Raw genomic sequence first — 17139 nt, 5'->3', positions numbered from 1 at the left:
TGTTGGAACCAGACGTCCTCAGTCAGCCATCATTGGTCCTTGCTGGTCTAAGTCTACATTTATATGGAAACCACTCTCTCTAATCAGGAGGGAGCTTTCTTAGAAAACCACACCTCTTTGAATGAAAGCAGGCTTGGGAGAATCTGTCAATCAAACGGTCTCACATTCGACGTGAGACCACCTTCTTATATTGAGACATCTAATTGATCAGTTTATCAAGGACACATTAAAAAAGGTAGCAGAACAAGAGGCAAGAACAATGGTTATTGAGTAATGAGTTATCAGCTGTTTATTTCTCTATATAGAAGTCTACGGGATTTTGGCTTCTTGGAGCCAGCAGTACTTCCTGTTTGGAACGCCAGGGGGAGGGGTCACTCAGTCCAGTTCTGCTATACAGTAAACACTTTAAATCCAGAAAAAACAGAGTCACCCAACTCACCGTCGTACAAACATGGGTGTGTTAACGTTTCTGGTGTTTTTAATCCTATGCATGTCTGTCTGTGTGCAGGAAGCAGACAGAAGTCCTTTAGAAATACTGTAAATTTGTACAGACATACCCAATACTTGTTAGTAATTGTATGAATACTGTGTGATAGCGTGTGTGTGTGCAATTTACTTATGAGATTCATCTCATATCATGACTTTGTATCATCACCCCCCACCACCAGCACCACCTCTGTCTGTCTGAGGGGGAGTTCATTTGCTGGACTGGACAAAAAAAAATAGAGCAACTTACATTGATTCAGTGAGAAACCTTATGAATACATTTTGTTTGGATGCAGAGACAGTTCTACGAGTGAGGAAGGAACAATTTGGAGTCTGTCAAAATAAATAAAATTCAAATAATAATAGTAAAGAAAACAAGGACAAACAGCCCACAGCAGCTGCCGCTGCAGTACCTTGTAGACGGTGTTGTCCGAGCACGGCTCCTCCACCTGTACCACGATGAAGGCGTGCAGGAAGTTGGAGGCAATCATGTCCGGGACGAAGGGCGTGGCCTCTTCCTGAAACACTAATGCCACAATGTCGTTTCCAATGTGACGCTTCCTCTGCAGCTGAAACACAGAATGAGATGATCGAAACACAAACACCTGCTGTTGCTTATGAATCCTGCTTTCATAAACTGTGTCTGAAAATCTATCATAGTGTGCTGTACTTTGACACGAGTTTGCATTATTTCACATTTTTCTGAATTTTTCACTTTTTCAGCTTCTAAATTCATATGTAAAACCAGACATTTATTGAAACTTTATCTAGAAATTATTGTTTACAATAGTAAATTTCAAAACAGAATCCTTTCTCTGCACCGCCCAAAGAATTTGCTGAGTCATGTCTTGATCCAAGATGTTGAGGTCTGCATTGACCACAGCTTGATTTCCTTCTAAAAGATCTTTGTACGCTAATTTTGAAATGTCCTAAGCTAATTTTAGTCTTAAAAATTGTATTTTATTTTATGTTTATTGAAAAATGTCTAATATACATTTGTTTTTGGGATGAATATAGTTTTCTTTGATTTGTGTTTTTTATGTGTCTTGTGAAGGAAGAACAGGACAAAAGGGTTGCACAAGATATGGTTAATTATCCATCAAATAATCCACTGCTAAAAAGCACAAATTGCAACATTTTTGACAAATAAAACACTGCTTTTAATTAAAGTGGAGTATCTGATGGTCAACCTGAGGGTTATTGACTCTATTAGCTTGCCATACTTTTCTGCCATGCAACATAATAAAGTGGTGGTCATTATTATGAAACAGGAAATAAGGTTGAGACATTTTTTGTGATCTGTTTTCATCCAAAATTTAAACCAATCAAGGTTCTTGTGGCTCGCTTAAAATGACAATTTTTTTATGTTCCAAAAATGTATTTTGCTCCCAGAGTGATGGTTTAAGCCAATGGACCTGGCCGGATAGGTCAGAGCTACTGTTGAAATCCGTTGATTGGCTGAAGGTTGACAAAAGAAAGCGGCTGTCAGTCTCTTCGCCGCCCACAGTTTTCTCTCAAACAACATGAAATGTTTTGCATATATAAAGTACCAAAAGCCATGCGGAAAAAATGAGCACACCCTAATTTCTTGGAGCTTTCTAAACCGGACCGGACCGCTCAGTGGAAGCAAGGCTTTAGTGTACTCAAACCTTTGAAGTCACTCTCCTTCATGAAGCAAAACAAAACCACACAGTAACAAGCTCAGCCTCTGGATTTGGTTGAGTCATTCTGAATTTTGTACAATTCCGTTTTCTCTCTTCTGAATGTTTCCAAACACATTTTCTGATTTACTGGGAACTAAAGGGGGCGGCTGTGGGGGAGTGGTCAACCTCTGATCAGAGGGTTGCAGGTTCAGTTCCCACCCTGTCTGCCCAAGCGTCAAAGTGTCCGTGGGCAAGACACCAAACCCTGCATTGGCTCTGCTGGTTATAGGTTGGCGCCAGTGTTTGGCAGCTGATCCTCCGCCAAAGCGTGAATGTGTGTAAAGCGCCATGCACCTTCAAGGAAGGTAGAAAAGCGCTTTATGAGCATTTACTTTTTCAATTCTGGAAACAGTTAACTTTCATTTAAACAAGTCATGGATGTTTTCTTCAAGTAAGCGTCTATTCAGAGATGTGTTTGTGTTTTATAGAAATATTCCTTTTATGTATACAAATTTGGACATATTTAGCTTTTTTGTCTACGTATTTGTTTCGCCCTACCACCAATATTATGTCATAAGGGAACACCCCAACTACGTTATGTCCCAGGACGTATAACTGAGCCATGTCTGGTGCTGCTGGGTCATGCCTTGTACCTGCTGCATGTCTCCCTCTGTGAAGGGCAGCTTGGTGGAAACATGGAACATGATCTCCTGCTGTCTGTGGACAGTGTAGACAGACTGGGACCCCGTCTGCCCGTGGGACACGTCCAGGCCCCCTCGAAACCTGAAAAGAGGCCAAAGAATGAGTGACGATCAAAATGCTGTTTCCAATGCGTTTATAACGCTTCGGTCCTAATCCAAGAGTTGAATCCTCCATTATTTGGGTTCTTCTGATCACAGAAGAGTCCATAAAGACCTCTGCAGACTGAGGAGACCCTCTGCAGATCATCTCTGTGACGGCCTCACAGCTGCAGTGAGGCTTACCCCTTAAAGTCCTGCAGCTCCACAGTGTCCCCCAGCAGCTGCAGGAAGTCTATGAAGGCCGGCGTCTCCTCGTTGTTGTTGAACAGCTCCTCCTCAGACACCTGTGCACAGGTGAACACATCTCATCCCCTTGGTTCTTTGTATTAATCTTTCACAGACTTTAATTTGTCTTTAATTGTCCTTTGTAATCTTCCATTTGTTGTGTTGATTTTGTTACTAGATATGATGCTTTTCTATTTTCATGCCGTGCATTCATGTTGGACTGAAGGACCAGATTTGTTTTTTTTACTGCAACTTTGAGCATAATGTGACGGCCGTCACATACTGAAAGTCTCACCAAACTTAGCAGACGCTTCATATGGGCTGATAATGAATTAAGGCATGGCGAATGTCATTTTGGGGGTAGGGGGCAGAGAAACCATCCAGAAAAATAATTGGACCCAAAATCTTTTATGGGGCTCAATAAATCATAGCAAAACCAAAACACAAGTGTCAGGTATATCCAAAGGAAGTTTTAAAATAATGATGGGATGGTCTTACGGCTTAGTCGCCTTTTTTGCAGGTGCTTTGACGCTCGTACAGCCACCTCAAGGAATGTCAAGGAAATGGAATGTGTCATTGTCGTGTGTGTTAAGTGTGTGTAAGGATAATGGAAGTTACACGCACTTACAACGCATGAGTGGTGCTGTCGCACGGTGACCTTTACGCTGGCATGATGCCAGCAAACAAATGGTATCCATCTTTAAGCGCAGCTGTGGCTAAGAACTTAACTTAAGCTTCACTGGGAAGCCATTTGGAGAAAAATGTTGGAATTAGAAGTTATAGATTTAGAGCGGCGTTAGTGTGGGAACATTGCAAAAGGTGCATTCACCTGTTAGTCGTAGATTTTTTACCAAAGCATTGTGACGATTTAAAAGTGTAGCTGGCTCAAGCTGGAAGAAACGATACAACATACGGTGTAAACATATTGGGAAGTGGCAGCGGTTAAAAGAAAACCTCAGTTGCTAAGGAAATCCAAAAATTTACTCCATAAGTGACCAAAACATTTAATGGTTGCTATGGAGATAAACGTCTATAAAAATCGATGTTTTGGCTTTGCTGTTGTTCCGAAATTGACAAAAATTGTGGCATCATCCCTCAATGACACCTTGGCGATAATTGCCCCCTCCCTCTCTACCCCCCTCCCAGAGCTGCAAGGAGTGGCGTGGTGGGTCAGTACCTGTCCAAATCTCTGGTAAATGATTCCAAACTTGAAGGTGTTGTTCACCTCGTGCTCGTCGTAGCTCACGATCAGATGAGACGCCTGGAGACACGTGGAGTCAGAGCGGCCCGCTCTGTTCAGCCAGAATCGGAGGCTCATGAACTCACCTTTGGATAGAGGATTGGACTGAACCGCAGTCCTGCAGCTTCATCGCACAGCAGCTGCAGGGCACACAACACACACATCACGGCTTAAATACTGTTGAGCATCAAATGAGAATAAATACTTCAGCAGACAAAGTTTTGCTTCTAAAAGTTTTAGAAAACATCAAATCATTCTGTTAAAAAAGATTTCTCAATCAGACAGTTTCATGGTTGGATGCATCTTTGAACTTCCCAAAGATCATGACCTCTGGAGAAGGTGTCCCAACTCTCTGATCTGAGGATGTGTTCGGGTGCTGACACGGACAGATAGCAGCATCCAACAGGAAGGGATGTGACATCATTTCCTCTCAGGAGTCTGACAGACTCACCCTGGCCAGCTCAGGGACACTGGGGATGTCTGGAAGCTCTGCCAAAGATAATCTGTGGTAGGTGCTTTTCTCTCGACACCTGACGGGACACAAGAGACAAACCAGACGAACCAGAGTCCTGATCCGGCTCAGACGCCTCGAAACATGAGGGAAAACTACAGAAATCAGGATGAACCTGCAGCTCAATCAGACGTTTGTCTGGACTTTCTGGGGGACCTGATCCTCATCGAACACCCGACTGCCTTTTGCCAAAGAAAAGTGTAATTCCTGCCAATGAAGAAGCATTTTGCTGCGTTTAGGGACCTCTGGTGGCAAAACTACAGATGACAACCAAAGGAAGGAATTTTTTTCATCTGAAACCTTTTGGTTTTTCTAATCAAAAACAAAGTTTTTAATGAATTCCTGCTGCTCTGCAGAAACTATGGCTTAGAAAATGACAGTTTTTTTTACTTTGGCTAAAAGAATTATAATTAATAGACTGCTGGGAAGGCTTTGAAAACTTTAATGCTATACTGAGATAAAGATGACCTGTAAGCATCTTCATTAATCAGTTCATAAAATAAAAATGTAAACTACTTTTATTAATTTGTGAACCACTGAATAAAGAATAACAAATAGGTCATCAGTCAGTTGTGGTATTTTTTAAGGTTAGCTGCAGTTCTTGTAGAGACTAACAAAGCAAACATTAGAATCTAAAAACAGATCAATCATGGGGGGCAAAACAATTTAACTTCCTGTTTGAAGGCAGTTCAAAATTAAATGAAGCCGGGCCAGTTCATTGTGTAACCACTAGATGGCTTGTTGCACAATAAAGCTAGCCTCTAATGTGACGCAGCAGAATTCTACACCTACAGCTGGAATCGGATGCCTCCCTGCAGGTTTCCCATTGATCAGCATGTTCTTTTCTGATGATTGGGGCAACGTGCCGCAAAGACAAAGGAGCTTCATAATCATTATCAGCTGACTGATCTCTTTCTAGAATCATGATGCATGTCATTTCTTTGTCAAGAAAACGTTTTAAAAAGCATTTTTCTCTGAAACCTGGTCAAAGATTTTATTTTTATCAGCTGTTTTCTTTGTGTCGCTCTCTGCTGGCCGCGCCTCAGATGGCGTTGGCTTAACTCAGGTCCCAGTGTGTAGTCTCCGGGCAGATTACCTGATGATCACGTGAAGGAACTCCTGGCCATCCTGGTCTTGGTGTCTCACAGACAGAAGCAGGTTTCCAAGACAACTGGAGGCGCAGGAGAAGTTCAGATGTTCCTGTGTGGGTAGACGTGTTGGGGGGGGTATTTAATCTGCAGAAAGGGACCACATCCCAAACATCTGACAGCCTCCAAACTCACCCTGCCCAAGAAGTGCTTCCTGTACGCCCGTGCAGCCTCATTAGTCTCCTCCAGCTGGTACCCATAATCCTCTGGGGGGCGGTCCTCAAGCTCTCTTCGTTCCAACTGTCCCACCTCCTCCTCTGCATCTCCCCTGCTGTTAAGATAAATAGGTGGAGGTGCAGTAGGAGGTGGGCCCCCAGGATCCTCGATCCAGTAACCGCCGAACTGAGGCAGAATGACCTGAGGGTAAGGCCCCCCCCTCTCCAGCACCTGAAGCACAAGGTCAGGGGTCAAAGGTTAGGACAGTTTGCTCTGTAATGTTTTTTTCTTCTCCATAAGCTTGTGTCTTTCTGTTTGCACTTTATCTTCAAAGTGTTTTTGGTTTCTGTCGTCATCAGCAGATAACTGTCAGTAGCTGCAGTTACATAACCGAAATGTCTTTGATCGGATCAGAACTGAACTGTGCACGTGGGACCAGAAAAACCTTTTCCGATTATAACAAACGTTTACAACTTTCAGTCGGAATAAATCATTCTGTGTGAAGAACTCTCCAAAATACCGGAAAAGGCTGTAGAAGAAGAAATAGTGAAATACAGAATTCTCTGTGTTTTTTTATGAAAATCATTTGTATGCTACGTTGACTGCGGCTCAGAAACGCATGTTCAAGCGACCAATTACAATGAATGTTTATTGCTACACAATTTTGAAAGTCTGTTTCTGCACTCTACACACAAAACGTGCTGCCATTGAACAAGCCATAAACCTTCAGTTGAATTTCGACCAATCAGGGACTCGGAATTGGTATTGACATATGGATAGCGTCCTTTTTATTTCACTGAAGTGCCAACCGTTTATTGATCACAAGGGAAATAACTGCATGTTGCAGTCTGCAGCTCTAGATCATTCACACGGATTTAAACAGACTTTAAAATTAAAATAAGTAAATACATAAATAAATAAGTAAAAAGTGTTGAAATATAAGAAATAACCCAAAATAAACAGTAAAGCGCAGCTGCACATTCATGGTGTAAAGCCCCCCCCCCTTGCCCCCTTTTCCCAGCAGTGTCATACAGTCTCACTGCACCGGGTAAGACACACCTCCGGTCCAGGGCACTGCAGACGACAGCCTTCCAGAATGGAGGAGAGTCTTTTTAAAAAGCACATCCTGGTCTGAAGATGGCGTCCATATTTGCTCCGTTTATTGTCTAGCAGGACTCCGAGGTTATAATAATAATAATAATAATAAATTTTATTTAGAATGCGCTTTACATTTTAGATAAAATCTCAAAGCGCTACAGGTTATATTGTAGGTGGTGACCACCTCCACCTCTGCTCCATCTGTAGAGCAGCAGGTGTCTGGCAGACGTCTGGGGCATTTGGAGGTTCAGTGGTGTTGGAAATTGTTTTTTTAAGGAGGAGCCGTGGAAGCTGGGTATCCTTCCGCCGGGAGGGTGTTTCGACGTGGAGGAGAAACACATTTCTTTACGTGTGTGTGCTCTCTCTCTCAAGCACAGACGTTTACATTTAAATGTGAGCCATGACTTATTGTTTTAGCTTGACTTTTAAAGGTGATAAAACCCATGTTGTCAGGTATTTTTCATGCGGTGGCTGCTATGTGCTAATGTAGATGACGTTTTCTAATATCGGAATAGAGCTTTGGAAGAAAATTCCCTGGAGCAAGATTCACAAGATTCTGTGCCACCTTGACATTTGGCACCAAGCCTCTTCCAACTGTGAGTACGTTGGTGTAGCGACACACCTGTGTGAATACCGTTTGCTAAAAGCACATTCAGGAATGTGTATAAGTGCATTGTTGAATGAGCATCGTATGCCTGGTGTGTACGTAGCTTCAAAGATGGCCGACTGAATATTTCTGCGCAGTCACAGCATGTAATGTACCGCCCTCCTGTGGTTGGTTGAAGAACTCTCACCTCCTCGATCCTCGGATAAGGAATGTAGTCGTCCTAGAAGAGACGCAGAAGTCACCAGAATGACAAAAGCTTGCACCCGTGTCCTAATATTTAGTTACTAAGAGAAAAATAAATATCTAATAATTAAATTAAAAATGAATGTTTTGGGGTTTTCTATCATTCTCAAATGCTCCCAACTATCTACATTAAGACCCAAATGTAGATTTGTACCACTTCCTGAAAAACTGAGCTTAGTCTCAGTTTGATGTCTGAAAGACGACAAGTTCATGGTGTCACAAGGACTACTGTCAGGTGAGAAGACACAAACCTCTGTTCAACTTTACCATCAATATTTATTCCAGACAAAACTGACCAGGCAAACACTGTTTAAAGACAGACACTGATAGCGATGAGGACGATGAAGCACACAGACAAACGTAGGTTTGCGAAGATCTTTTATGAGGAACTGGAGAAAAGTCAAGCCAGATGTGGTACCCAACAGGAAGAGTGGAAGTTCTGCTCCTAATTCCAGCTCCCTGCTGGCTGAGCCTGGGTGATCCCGGGCAGGGAGCGTGCTCCTCAGCCGGTTCAAGCAGCTTTTTCTGATCAAGCCTCTGGGCCAGAGTTCACACAAACACAGGATGAAGTGCAGCTGAAACACAACAGATGGACAGACACAGGACAGACGTGCCTTCTGCCTCTGGAGAGCGCTCTTCATCTCTGCAGCTTCTGGCACCTGCTGCACCCCCGTCAGGAAGAGAAGACACAGTTGAGTCTGAACCCACCCCTGAACCTTTCACAGCTCCTCCCATTCACTCAGCGCAACGCAAGATCGCAGTCGCTGCTGCCAGAGAGGGACATCAGTCATCAAGGTCAGAAAACAAGCTCTGGATTTTATGACCAAAACAATGCAAGCCTTGTTTAAAACCACGCTTGGTGTTTACTTGTGTTCTCTTTATCATCGACATTACATCTACAAAGGACAAATGCTCAAAATGTGACTCTGCATGCGTAAAAACCGTCAAATAACAAAGAAGGTAAATGCTCAAAGAACAGAAGACAGCATAAAAAAGAACCAAGTGTCATTCAAATTTAAATTGAAAATTGTAGAACATTCAAAAAAGGAAAATTGTGCTAAATATAGCTGACCCCCCCCCTCTGAAACCTATTTTTTTTAAATCATAAAATGGAACAAAAATATTGCCAATCCCAACACTGCAAATTAATGTGCAAACAATGCTACAATTCCTCTTAAAACTGTTTATTTGGCTTAAAATAATAGATTTGAAGAAATACTAAAATTGTTTACTATAATATTAAATTATTGTTGTTCTGAAATATGTATACATTTTACTGTATTTGATTAAAAGCAGGCCTACTTAAATAACACAAATATAACTAGAAGCAGCGTATAGGATCAGAAATCATTTAGTCCAGTGGTCCCCAACCACCGGGCAAAATTTCCCGCGGCCCGGTACCGGTCCGCGGGAAATTTTGGCAACAGAAAGAAAAAATAATTTCCATTTTATTGTTTTTCTCGAAAAAAAGACGTTTTATTTTGAAAAGTGACCGGATTCTCTCTGTTACATCCGTCACACTTAACGCACGTCAAAGTTGCAACACACCAAACATCATGTGATACACCCCGCTAAAATTAAACCCAAACAACCAAAATGAGCAAAAAACAAGGGGAAACGGTCCAATGAAGGGACAGAAGCGGTAAACGTGCCTTGCACTGCACCTCAACCCCCCCCCCACCGGTCCGCGGTAAACGTGTCTTGCGTTGTACCGGTCTGCGGTGACAAAAAAGTTGGGGACCACTGATTTAGTCGATGATCAAATGAAAATTTGAACTTTATTTTGTTATTTCAATAACTCCTAAATGCTTTCTATGCAGACGACACATCTGCCACATTTAACTGAGCCTCATCAGGCCTTTGAGGCCCACGTGGGTTTTTCCAGGAAGCTTTGGGGGCTTCAGTCACTTCCAATCATACAGGAAACAGTTAAACAGGAATTAACATTCCTCTGGAGACATTTTTGAAGCACAAAAAAGCAGAACGCGTCAACATTAGACACTCTGAGAATCACAGGTGTGTTCAGCAGCAGGTTTCTGGTGTTAGTTCTTACAGAAGAATTCTGTTTGTCAGAGGAAGAAAGACGCTTTCACTCTCCAAACACAGTTTCCATATCATGGGGTAAAGTCTCCAGCTTGTTGAGTTTCACGCAAACATGCATTCAAAACTGCGGCGAAGACGGTCTTACCTCCATCATGTCCATCGTGTCGAAGAAATGGGCCGACTGCAGACAGAGATGTGTTCAAGTTATCTTTCTGTTTTAATGAGATCGACCAACTGTAAACATCAACACTGTTTTTATTCTACTTGTGTTTCCTCTGTTTTAATTGGAGCTGGAAAACACTGGTGATCTGTGGATGTCCACCGACAGAAAACCTTTAACAAGCAACAGCAACAAGTGCACCCATGGGTCTGGGAGGCTGAGAAGCCTGCCCCTCATCCGTCTCAGGAAATGACACTTTTTTCAAACCTACAGGCACCAAGCTGGGGACATTTGCTCTGAGCCGGGTCCTGAGGACAGGTCTTGTGAGTTTGGAGTTCAGAGCTTTCGGGGGTCGCTGTGTTCGAATTGTGCTTCCTGTGGGCTCTAACAGTTCTTTATGACTTCCATTTTCATCAGACACTACTGTGCATGGGGGGTTACTCAAAATGATTCAGCGGTGTCAAGTGTGTTCATGGTTTTTGGCACCACTCTATGGCTAATCATTGACTGACATGAGGCCTTTTCCTGTTTTCATGTAGGGTTTCTCGTAACACTGCCTGTTTTCTCACTTCGTGACCCAAGGCTACACTTGATCGTGTTGAAAGTGAGATAATGTGCCTTACCACCCAGAAATCTCTGGCCCAAGCTCATTTCTGCTGCTTGTGTCTGATCTAAACAGCTCATGGTCACTAGGAACGCAGATTGACCAAAGCTTTGTCTTCAGACTCATTAGAAACACAATTAGGAATCCTGTGGTCTCATGGGGGGATGGGGATTGGACTGGACCTTAACAATAAAAAACGATTTCTTAGTGCAGTTCCTGAAAACGAGCTTGGCTGTGAATTTGCTCTTAAAAGACAGAAGTGGGATGAGGGCACATAAGCAGAGTATAATTCTGACGTAGACTTTCTTTATGTCAGAGATGCTCCTACCTTCATGGTGGGGGGCGCAGTCCGGGGAGGAGAGGGGGGGCACTCTGCCACAGGAGCATTGGGGATGGTCAGGTGGTCCTGTTTGCTGCAGCCAAGCAAGAGGTCATTGGTGTTAGTCATCAATAACACAAACACGACAACAAACAAACAACACGCTCAGAATGCAACAACCAAAAATGCACAGAAGCATTTTATCCGTTGACCTTTGATCAACCAGTAAAAACCGCTGCACGTTATGTGCACTCTAGTGTCTTCGGAGTCACACTCCTGCAGCGATGACGGGTCATTCTTACATGACTCCGTCCCCTTGCCACACTCATACGCCTGCACACGCTCCTGTACACACGCATACATGCACACACACATGCATGCTCACTGATCAACTGTGACATCCATCCAGAAGAGTGTTCTCTTCGCCCTCGGGCGAGTCGTCCTTGCTTCCTCTGCGGTTGCCATGGTTTCGTCAGGTGTTGAAAATACACATCGTGTCCTGTATTTCTGTTTTTGGAATTCATGTGCTTCAGTAAGGATTTACATATAGAAGGGAATATTTGTGTAGATTATTTCTGTTTCTTCCGCATTTGAGTTGTCCATTTCTTCTTCTTTAAATGTCCTCATACTTGCACCGCAGGATTTTGTTGTGCCAACAGAGAAAATGACAAATCCTCTTGGACTAGTCCCATTTTTGGATCTGTTTTCATGTATGTTTTTCTTAGTCATAGCGTGACTCATCCTTGAAACATCCTCTAAACTTTGAAGCAGCATGCTTTGAAAACTGTGCCTGAGCCTCACATTCACCTGTCATCGGTGCGTCTTGTTGGTTTTAATACCTGTGACTTTTCCAGAGAGATTGGATAAACAAACTTCAATGAGCCTTTAAAGAATGGCTCCAAATGGCAGCGCCCGGGAAATTGGCGACTTACTTGGCCTCATTTCACTGGAGCCAGAGGTAAAACATTTTCTATAGGTGATGTCACACATCACCCATTGCCCAGGTAAATCTATATGTCTATCTTTGGAGCACAGACGATAAAGTGGGTTTTGAATCGACACAAAATCTCACAGAAACACTACAGATGTTGCTAAAGGATGAAATTTAATCTTTGCAGAAACAATAATAGGAACACTGAAATTCTTTACATTTCCAGGTCAGCATCCAGGTAACAAAACCCCTCATTACCATCCAGCCTTCACAGAGTTCCTAGAAGAGAAATTAAAGCAAACCCTTGGTTTTTCCATGATCTCTGTTACAGACATCTATACCTCCTCTTGCCTTTCATGAGACCAAATAGTTTCCAGCAAAGTAGCATTTTGTCAGCAAACGCAGACACTGTTCCTGCAGCGGGACGGATGACCTCGTGCGACTGTGTGAACGACGGGAGGCAAGTTGCATAATTTTGTGTCGTGAAAAAATGAGACAAAGAAACGTTGCAGCTGAGTGGCTTTTCTTCTTCCTTTCCTCTCATACACAAAGTTCATATTATGTAATAATAAACTTCACAGAGTCTGTCTGCAGTCTCTCAACATTTTCTCTAAAACACAGAATCTGCGCGTGTTTGGGTTTAAGGACAGTGTCTCCCATTTATCCCTGCAGAAAAACAACCGTCTTCTGGCCTCAAACCAACCCGCTGCGTTTGTATCAGGCATATGGTCAGTGTGCCGCTGTGTCTGGGCGGCGCTTTCTGCGCACCTGTTCCATATTTATAGCCTGCATTGACTCCGTCTGTCCTGAGAGGACATGAGCATCAGCTGTGTGAGAGCAGGTCAGAAAACATGACAACAAGAAAGTCCGATTCCAAGAATGAAGACCACCATAAACCACAGTCTGGACGATTAGTTCCCGTTTTTAAAGCACTCTTTAGATTTAACCCATCCTTTCGGGTCCCAGCCCTCTTTGGACCAGTCCCTAGATTCCATGAGATTACCCTGCACCTGTGAAAGTCACACAGGTTGGGAGGACTTCAAACTGGCAGTGGTACCACGTTTGAAAAACAAACAAGGAGGACCCCACTGCTGAGCATCGTTACAAGTCAGGGAGAACACCCTTCAGACAAATGAGACAAAAGTGAAGACTGTTTACTGACATCAGCTCTTTTTTCAGAAATGAACCATGCCAAGATTAAAAAAAAAACGGTCCTTTCCGTGAAACACAGAGAAGGCTCCGTTATGGTCTGGGCTGCTTTGCTGCATCTAAAACACAGTGTCTTTATTCTGTGCTTTATTCTGCTATCAGCAGTCCTTCTGGAGCCAAATTTCAGTCTCAGGCTTCATAGATCTTCAACAGCAGAATGATCCAAAACATAAACAGATTAAATAATTAAGAGAGACTGAAAAGATCAGATTGTTCCGCAGTGTCCGTCTAAAGGTACGTTCTCACTGCCCTCAAGTGACCACTTTCAATAAAAAAGTTCACGTAAACGTGTGTTTTGGGCTTCTGTGTTCAAAACTCTCACATTTACGCGTTCTTATGCAAGTTTCTACGACCGCTTTCGGGCTCTGATAACTGTCAAACTCCTAAACATAGTTTTCATTGAACGCCCACTTGTTGGTTCTGGCCTCAGTCTTTTGACCGTTTGTTAAACCGGCACCGAGTCCAGAGTGATTGGAGTTGAAGGGGTTGAAGGTTTATTGTTCGTCCCTCTTTAGTGGTTTTAGGCTAAACTGGGACTATGGTCTCAAAAACATCACATTTTGCTGATGATAGATAGACAAGTTGTAATGTGGGCAATACTGCTACAGTGCGTCAAAGTCTCCCACTAAGGGTACAGGTGACCCTGGTTGGAGAAACACTGCACCACTCTTAAACTGCAGCTCTGAAGCTCATGTCTATCAACAGGCAAAATGCCATCTGTGCCGTGGCCTCTTGTGGCTAAAATGCAGAAATTGTACAAACACAAACACCCCCATCAGGTCTGTGTTTCAGAGATCTGAGCTGACTGCGGGACATGGTCTCTCTGTCTCCAAAGATTAATTCCATTTAACTCTGAACAAGAAGGCAAAGTTCATCAGGAAACCTGAGGGAATGATTGGAGCAAACAGGAATGAATGGAAAGGTCACAAAGAGACAAGGAGGAGACGAGATCATAGAGGAGACACAAAACCTACTGAGAGGGAAAAGGTCACTGTGTGTGTCTGTGTGTGTTTGTGTGTGAAACTCCATTCGTGTAATGTGACAATGCAAAGGTCCACTTAGCCTGGTGGTTGTAGCTGCAGCTTTTTGAAGCACAGCCTCAGCCTAAATATGCTTTGGTTCTCCTTTACCACAAAGAAGTGAAGTTAGTCATCCATAATCATGTACACTCTCTCAGTCCTTCCTGAACATTAGTCTAACATAAACTTAAACTAAATGCTCAGAGGTAATACTTAAAGTGTTAAATGTGAGTCCAGAAGCACTTTTGATGACTCCCAAAATTGTAAAAACAAAAAACCTGAGCCACAAAGTCTTAGCTCATCTTGTTTGAAATGGAACTGTTCTATTAGAGAATCGTGGTAATCTCCAAACACAAACCACACAAAAATAAAAAATATATTCACAATGATCCATAATGCCCTCCTATTCCAAAAAAAAAAAAAAGGAAGAAAGAAATGCAGAGAAGCAGATGAAGATGGTTTGGACATGTTGAGAGGAGAAACAATAGCTGCGGTTCCGTGTGCAAAATGTGTTTGATTGGATCAAAGATCGGATTAGAATTGAACTGTGCACGTGGGCCCAGAAAAACGTTATCAGTTTATGGCAAACCGTTACACATGCCACACTTTTGGTCGGAATAAATCATTCTGACTGGCAGACCTCTCTAAAATACCGGAAACGGCCGTGGAAGAAGAAATAGCGAGTTCCGTTGTAAACAAAGAACCAAAGCGAAATATCGTGAACCAGCCTGAACCAGCTTGAATCAGCCTGAACCAGCCTGAACCAGCCTGAACCATCCTGAACCATCCTGAAACATCCTGAACCAGCCTGAACCAGCCTGAACCAGCCTGAACCAGCTTGAATCAGCCTGAACCGCATCCTGGAACATCCTGAACCAGCCTGAACCATCCTGAAACATCCTGAACCAGCCTGAACCAGCCTGAACCAGCCTGAACCAGCTTGAATCAGCCTGAACCGCATCCTGGAACATCCTGAACCAGCCTGAACCAGCCTGAACCAGCCTGAACCAGCCTGAACCATCCTGAACCATCCTGAAACATCCTGAACCAGCCTGAACCAGCCTGAACCAGCCTGAACCAGCTTGAATCAGCCTGAACCGCATCCTGGAACATCCTGAACCAGCCTGAACCATCCTGAAACATCCTGAACCAGCCTGAACCAGCCTGAACCAGCTTGAATCAGCCTGAACCGCATCCTGGAACATCCTGAACCAGCCTGAACCAGCCTGAACCAGCCTGAACCAGCTTGAATCAGCCTGAACCGCATCCTGGAACATCCTGAACCAGCCTGAACCAGCCTGAACCTGCCTGAACCAACCTGAACCAGCCTGAGCCAGCCTGAACCACATCCTGAAACATCCTGAAACATCCTGAACCAGCCTGAACCAACCTGAACCAGCCTGAACCAGCCTGAACGAACCTGAACCAGCCTGAACCGCATCCTGGAACATCCTGAACCAGCCTGAACCAGCCTGAACCAGCCTGAACCAGCTTGAATCAGCCTGAACCGCATCCTGAAACATCCTGAACCAGCCTGAAACATCCTGAAACATCCTGAACCAGCTTGAACCAACCTGAACCAGCCTGAACGAACCTGAACCAGCCTGAACCGCATCCTGGAACATCCTGGAACATCCTGAACCAGCCTGAACCAACCTGAACCAGCCTGAACCAGCCTGAACGAACCTGAACCAGCCTGAACCGCATCCTGGAACATCCTGAACCAGCCTGAACCAGCCTGAACCAGCCTGAACCAGCCTGAACCAGCCTGAACCAGCCTGAAACATCCTGAAACAGCCTGAACCAGCCTGAACCAGCCTGAACCAGCTTGAACCAGCCTGAACCAGCCTGAACCAGCCTGAACCATCAAGAAACTTTAGCTTCATCATCTGGACAAAAACAAGCAGTAAGAGGTGAACTTTCTCACTGAACTGATGCTTAATTCAACCCATCGGGACGATCAGCAAATATTTCGCTTTCTTTTGCTGCTGCCGTCGAGGTCGGCTCTGTCGGCTAGGCGGGGCGTTGTCACGTTAGCGTAACAAGTAGTCCGCTTTTTGTGAAAAAGCAATCTAAACCGAAAAAATGACAAGAATAAAGTACTAAAAACAGATTGAATTTTTATTTCTTTTGTAAGTGACCATGGTATAAGCGGGATAACGGCCTCATAATTGACTTTATATTTAACTTATTTTTCGTACAGAAACTTTTTGCTCTAGTGTTGACAGGTACTGCAATAACGAATCATGATTTTTTGGCAACGTTACTCATCAGAGAACAAGCAGTTAAAGTCACTTCAATCACATGTATTCCCCATTCTGATGCTGATCATCTTCACCACGTCAGAGCACCCTGATGGAAAGTGGGCCACTGGAACACGACGGAAATGGACTAGATGTGAGAACAAGGTTCTGCTGGAATGCTACTAGAAAGGTTACATGCTTCGAAACCCACAATCAAGGCTAAATGCCAAGCAACTTGTAGCTCAATGTTCTAACATCAACAAACGATAACTCCTATCACAACTTGAGATTGAAGCGGTGCAACACAATTGCAACACGGGAGAGCCAGCAGAGCAGGTCAGAGAGGAGGCTCTCCCACCCTGAGCTTGGGTCCACAGTCCCAACAACTACAGATACGCTGAGCGAGGAAGCAACTGACCTGAAAGACAAGATCATGTCTAGAATGAACACCAGG

General features: G+C 43.7%; 1 protein-coding gene across 19 annotated transcripts in view; it reads right to left on the bottom strand.

Moving 5' to 3' along the window:
* The window catches only part of LOC101163992 (rap1 GTPase-activating protein 2), a 45277-nt gene that overhangs the window by 11923 nt on the left and 16215 nt on the right, over positions 1 to 17139 (bottom strand). For 8 of the 19 annotated variants that reach the window (XM_078931159.1, XM_078931161.1, XM_078931157.1 and 5 more), the window contains 12 exons: positions 11293 to 11377; positions 10346 to 10381; positions 8772 to 8819; positions 8102 to 8134; positions 6189 to 6440; positions 6002 to 6105; positions 4846 to 4924; positions 4481 to 4534; positions 4332 to 4415; positions 3113 to 3213; positions 2783 to 2912; positions 900 to 1055 (listed from right to left, as the gene is read on the bottom strand). In XM_078931159.1, coding sequence (XP_078787285.1) covers positions 900 to 1055; positions 2783 to 2912; positions 3113 to 3213; positions 4332 to 4415; positions 4481 to 4534; positions 4846 to 4924; positions 6002 to 6105; positions 6189 to 6440; positions 8102 to 8134; positions 8772 to 8819; positions 10346 to 10381; positions 11293 to 11377 — 1162 coding nt within the window. Of the gene's footprint in view, positions 1 to 899; positions 1056 to 2782; positions 2913 to 3112; positions 3214 to 4331; positions 4416 to 4480; positions 4535 to 4845; positions 4925 to 6001; positions 6106 to 6188; positions 6441 to 8101; positions 8135 to 8771; positions 8925 to 10345; positions 10382 to 11292; positions 11378 to 17139 lie in introns of all 19 variants that reach the window. The other 11 variants (XM_078931163.1, XM_078931160.1, XM_078931162.1 and 8 more) reach the window with 2 other exon arrangements.

The sequence above is a fragment of the Oryzias latipes genome, chromosome 14 (assembly GCF_053564925.1).
Source record: "Oryzias latipes strain Hd-rR chromosome 14, Olatipes_Hd-rR_3.1".
Lineage (NCBI taxonomy): Eukaryota > Metazoa > Chordata > Actinopteri > Beloniformes > Adrianichthyidae > Oryzias > Oryzias latipes.
The sequence above is the reverse complement of the archived record's forward strand: the minus strand, read 5'-3'. Positions and strand labels throughout refer to the sequence as shown.